Below are 6,000 nucleotides of genomic sequence, written 5' to 3'. Positions count from 1 at the left end.
AGATTAAATAATTACCAATCTTATGTCATCTAAACCATGCACCTCATTTCCAATTATTTTGAAAACAAATCTCCAGATACATAATTTCATCCATAAATACATATCTCCAAAAGATAAGGACCTTTAAAAACATAATCACAATACTACTATCACATATTTAAACAATAATGTCTTAATATCATCAAATATCCACTCAGTGTTCAAATTTTCTTGGCAGTCTCATCGTTTCACACGTTTAACCTGACTCCATCTGAGTTAAGTCTTCCGTTTCCCCTTCACCCTCCTGGCCCTTGTGCTTGCTTCCCCAGTCTTTCCCCTCCCCTAAGGTCCCTCTGAAAAGTGACTCGAGTGTCTTCCAGGCCCGGGAGAGCTGGGAGCACCGTTAAACTGCTGCAGACTGTGGACGGCGGAACTGAAGTCGCGCCTCCCCTTCGAGCTCCGCAGGGAGCTCTTTTTCAAATGCACTGAGGACAGTCTCCGCTCACGCGATTGGCAGCGGGGACCGGAAGCGCTTGGGAACCCGGCAAAGGATTGTGCCACGAGACGCGCAGAGAGCCTGGGTGCGCGGTTTCCACTGGGACTGGAGCCCAGAGGAAACCCCACCGCGGAAGCAATGGAGCGGAGCGCAGGAGACCGCACTGCTAGCGCCCTTTTCGCGGGGTTCCGGGCTTTGGGGCTTTTCAGCAACGACATTCCACACGTGGTGCGGTTCAGTGCGCTGAAGCGCCGATTCTATGTGACGACGTGCGTGGGCAAAAGCTTCCACACCTATGACGTGAGTGACTTCTTTCGCCCGCTTCCCGGGAATCACCCTCCCCGGCCCCCAACTCTGTCTGTGGCAATCCCGCTCTCCTCCGTCACCTACCAAGGGCTTTCGCCACCGCATTACATCCACGTGTTGATTTAGCCCTTGAAGTCTGCTTGGGAAGAGTTTCGGAGGCAGTCTGTCTAGGGGGAGGTACTAGAGAACGTTTCAGTTCAATAGCAATGTATTTGCTCTGTAAATATTTGTTGAAGTTCTCTTGAAGATGTAAATGTGATTTTAAAAACTCCCTGGCGCTACCACCTTCTTCATCAGAAAAACTTGCAAGCAATTTTGTGCAATTCGCGACAAGAGCTGGGTTAGAAATACAGGCTAAAAAACATTGGGATAACTGGAGGGGGTGCGATTAATTATGTTGTAGGGGACAGTCCACATTTGATAGCAAGCTAATTTCCCTAAACTTCCCCTGAGTAACTTTCTTAAAGTCACATAGCTGGATCAGTAACCATAAATTGGGGTCCACAAACTGCAGCCTGCAAGCCAGTTCTGCCAACAGATTTTGTATGACCCATGACGTTTTTATTTATTTATTTTTCTGTGTATGTTTGTGTTTATTCTAATATAGCATAATCTCCAAGTAAAATTTGCATAGTAGTAGGATGCAGCATAATCAAATTTTGACGTGGGATGGAGACATCCATATACTCTTGATTAAGAAACAGATTATTTAATTCATCTTCAAGGGCTCTTTCAGTCTTACACATCTCTAGGGTATGAATTTCTCCTTATACCCCTCTGAGCTCTGTGCTTCTGAGATGAATGGTTTTGACGTTTTTAAATGATTGGGAAATAATCCAAAGAAGAATAATATTTCTTGGCATATGAAAATTTTGAAAATTACAGTCTATTCATAAGTCAAATGTATTGGAATACAGCCATGCACGTTTGTTTTTGTGTCATATATGGCTGCTTTCGTGGTACATTATCAGTTGAGTAATTGCAACAAAAACCACACAGCATGGAAAGCGTTAAAATATTAACTACATGGCCCATATAGAAAACTATGTGTGACACCTACCCTTCCATCTGATGAAATAGTAGAAAATATAAGCTTTCCTAATAATGAAAATTAGGGTCAGTTAAGTGTCTCTTTAAGGAAGGACAGAATAGCAAATTTATGTATGAGGTTAGATCTTAATCTTCAAATGTTAGATTATTATAGTTGTTTTTGTTAGTAAAAATTTAATCATTTCTTTTTTCTTTAAGACAGGTTCAGAAACTTAGTCTGGTTGCAGTAAGTAAGTATAGACTTTATCCTGAATTTGTGCATGTTTAGTATCTTAAAATTTTTTGAAATTTTGACATAATTTAAGACTTGGAGAACAAGGACTCCAGCATATATTTATAGTAAACTTACATAGCAAGAACAACAAAAAGTCCAAGACAGGATCGTGTGTTGCCTTCAGTTGTCATGTCTCTTTGGTCTTCTTTAATCTAGACTAATTCATCAGACTTTCTTTGTGTTTTACAACATTTATTTTTCGAAGAGTATAGGCTAGTTCTTTTTTAGAATATTCTTCAATTTGACTTTTTCTAATGCTTCCTGATGATTAGATTCAGGTTATGCAGTATGGCAATAATAACAGAAATGATGCTGAATTCTCAGTGAACCATATCAGGAGGCACATGCTATTGGTTAGTCTTATTCCTGGCAGTGAAAACTTTGATCATTTGGTTAAGGTGGCATTTATCAGGCAGCTCCATTTTAAAGTTTCACCCTTTGTAACTAATAAATGTAATAAGTGGTAAGATACATTGAGACCATGTAAGTGTCCTTTTACTCTACAAAGTTTCAACTACTGCTAGGTTTATCATTTGGTGATGATTCTTGCCTGAATCAGTTATTAGTAGGATGATTATCAGTGATTTTCTGATTCTATCATTCTATTGTAAGAAAGAGTTTTCCCTTTTTCCGCATTTTGATATTTTTTTTTCCAATGGAAGGAATTTTTTTTTTTGAAAACTCTTTAATAGAATAAAGAGCTTGCCAGGGCTGAGAGATTCTAGTTTCACCATCAAATATGATCTTTGTAAGAGAAACAGAGCTATAAAGAATCCAGTGTACATGTCTGATAAACTTACATTTTTAAAATTATAGAAGGCAGTAGAAGGGCACTAAAACCTAAGTCAAATACTAAAGCGAAGGGTAAACCAATAAAAATAGTATTTTGGAAATGAAATCCCAAAGCAGAATATCAGCATGAAAGATACTTAAAGCGATTCTCTATATTTTAAGCCTCCCGTCCCCAAAATAGGAAATAAAAAGAAAAGGCCAGTGTGACCATGGTAGTGAGAGAGGAATCAAGAAATCCTATCATAAGAAATGGCTAGAGGTGATAGGCATATTTATCTTGGAGAAGACTGAGTGGAAACCATATTATTCACTTGAAAGGTCAGCATGTAGAATATCATATGGAGGTTTTTTTAGGTTACTCTAAAGGGTAGAGTTAGAGTTCTAGGCTTTGATTTACTTTTAAAATTTTCCTGCAGTTATTAAGGAACTTGATGTTCCTGAAGGCATTCACATGAAGGCTAGGTGACCATCTGCCAGAGTTTTGTGTATTTAGTGAGGATTTTTTTTTTTTCCAAATAACCTCAAAAGCTTCTTCTCATTTCTTTAGGATTACATTTTTATGTCTGCAAATACCAGACATTAATTCTCTAGGGAAGGTCAAGGTGATGTCATATTTTTAGTGTGACAGTTACTATTAGATGTCTAAAATAACATTGAAATCTAAATTTTATACTCTGATTCTCATACATACATATTTTTAAATTATAGTCAGGAAAAATGTTATACATATACTTGAGGTTTCTATTTGTTCCAAGATCTTAAAAATCCTTACTTCTTATATTTCCTTTTTCCTAGGTAACTCCCTTCCACAGGATATCTGTTGTATGGCAGCTGATGGGAGGCTAGTCTTTGCTGCTTATGGGAATGTTTTCTCTGCCTTTGCCCGTAATAAAGAGGTTTGTATCACTGAACTATTTTAATTTGTTTGTCTTTTGCAGTCAGTAGTTGATTGTCATGGTAGTTGAGGGAACTTTAATGTTGTTATTCTTCATCTGGGACACTCTGGACATTTTTTTTTTTTAATGTATATTCACTTTTCTGGAGGAAGAGAAAGTTGATTTCATCAAATTCTCAAAATTAGTTAAAACTGGTGCTTTAGTTCAGTTTTCTTTGCCAAGGATCAATGTTAGAATTATTTGCACAGCTTGTAAAACATTTTTGTGACCAGCCATGTCCTGTCTCTGGAGTTTTCTACTTTGTTTATTTGGTTGGGGTAGGATTTAGTTAAGAGTAGTTTGAAAATGTTTTCCTAAGAGATTCCTATTTGCACTACTGCTTTATGTGGATTGACTTTTTCATTATGAACAACACAGCCCATGACTCATTTTCTAAGAACCGAGTGCTTGTTTCCTATAAAGAGAAAGCTAGATTCTCTGTTTTCTCTACTAAGGAAGGATCTTTTCTTGTTAATTTACTCATTCGTTTCTAAGTTTGTCCTGGAACAACTGACTTGAGAGGTGACCTGGCTCTAGTGGTCCAGAATGAAAAGGGAAAGTGGCCATGGGGATGCCTAGATAGCCAAGTGATAGAATCACTGTGCTTTTCAAAGTTTAACTTGGACTGATGATGTTTGTTCCCAACATTTTCCATCATCACTACCTACGGCAGAGGAAGGCAACTTACCTGTACAGTTCTTTAATGGGAGTTGTTTTGACTTTTAGAGAGTCAGGAAAAGTGTCTTTTTTTTTTTGCAAAATATTGCAATTTGTAGTTTTCCCTGGGAGATAAACATAGAAAGTAGGGGTAGAAAGGTATCAGAGACTATCAACTGTAGGAAGCGGTTACCATCCCTAGGGCCAAAGGGACAAGGAGAAGAAATAGTGTTTCTGGAGCCTGGTGGGAACTGAAACCGTGGGGGAGGGGACTGTAGTTATTGAGGATGCAGCTGCTGCTGTAAGGGTAAGGGTGTCTGTGTCAAGACAGAAAGCTATATGGAAGGAGTATCCTATATCTCTCTCCCTTGTCTCATGTGGAAGCCAGCTGGTGATGGCTGTAGAGGTCAGCCTTCTAGAACATACCATCAGCATGGAATTGCGCTGATTGGATGGGGTGAGGGACCCAGCTGTGTGCATGCTTCCTAAGCTCGGTTGAGAAGCTGAGCCTCAGAGATCTCATTTCTGTGTTCCTAGTTCATGTTTCCTTATTGGACTGGCTGGGGGAGCAGGTAAAAATGCCTGATTCCTTGCTATTTGTTAATCTAACCTTGGGTAATCAAAAGCTGGACCACATTTCTTAACATGAGCATCTTCAGGATTAGCCTGTTTTTTGGATAATATGAATAATAATACATGATGAATGAATAATAATATGAAATTCCTTTGAACTTTGACATTGTAGGTAGTACATACCTTTAAGGGTCATAAGGCAGAAATCCATCTTTTGCAACCCTTTGGGGATCACGTTATTTCTGTTGATACTGACGGTATTCTTATTATTTGGCACATATATTCAGAAGGTAAGAACCAATTTATTGCTTTATCTTGGGGTAGTATGTGTGTAGCTAAAATTAAGTATCTAGGCAAGCATAACTTCTATATCAGAGGAGTAAAGCAGTAAAAAAAATTTTAAGAATCTTTAACACGTGTAAGGAAAAAGGTTCTAAGTAAAAAATGGGTAAGTATCAATAATTTTAGTCAGCTAGTTGAGCTGTTTATAACCTGCTTAATGTGTTTTTCTGAACTAAGACTAGTTCAGTATTAGTATAGCAGTTCTCCAAGTTTAATGACATGTTATATTATTTTCTCTGTGGGGTGAATTTTGGTGTGTGTTCACATCTGAGTAATACTTGGTTTGTATTTTCAACTTTCAGTAAGTGAAATTATAATAGTAAACTTGAAGATCCAGTAATCTGAAGGAAAATATACATCCTTTTTCTAAGAATGTGAGTCAGTGTCCTTTAACTGTGATATTCTTAAACAGTGTCACTGAGCTATGTTTATAGGACCATGTTATCTTCAAAGGTTAGGAACTTATCACCAGAATATCCCCAGCTTTCTTCATGTAAAAGACTGTGGGGTCTCTCATGAATTAAAGCTTTTAAGTTTTTTAATCTGTTACATTTTTAGCTTTTGTTATCTCTTGATTAACTCATTTTTTGATGTAA

General features: G+C 37.8%; 1 protein-coding gene across 2 annotated transcripts in view; it reads left to right on the top strand.

Moving 5' to 3' along the window:
* The first annotated feature begins 394 nt into the window (after positions 1-394).
* WDR36 (WD repeat domain 36) overlaps positions 395-6,000 on the top strand; it is a 37,673-nt gene continuing 32,067 nt past the window's right edge. The window contains exons 1-4 of one of the 2 annotated variants that reach the window (XM_027100196.1): positions 395-775; positions 2,034-2,061; positions 3,693-3,793; positions 5,235-5,352. In XM_027100196.1, the coding sequence (XP_026955997.1) occupies positions 614-775; positions 2,034-2,061; positions 3,693-3,793; positions 5,235-5,352 (409 nt within the window). In that variant the 5' untranslated portion in view covers positions 395-613. The remainder of the gene's footprint in view (positions 776-2,033; positions 2,062-3,692; positions 3,794-5,234; positions 5,353-6,000) is intronic. The other variant, XM_027100202.1, reaches the window with a different exon arrangement.

Source organism: Aethalodelphis obliquidens, unplaced genomic scaffold (assembly GCF_003676395.1).
Source record: "Aethalodelphis obliquidens isolate GAN/ISIS:26980383/991018 unplaced genomic scaffold, ASM367639v1 scaffold4, whole genome shotgun sequence".
NCBI lineage: Eukaryota > Metazoa > Chordata > Mammalia > Artiodactyla > Delphinidae > Aethalodelphis > Aethalodelphis obliquidens.
This window is presented reverse-complemented; position numbering and strand designations above follow the sequence as displayed.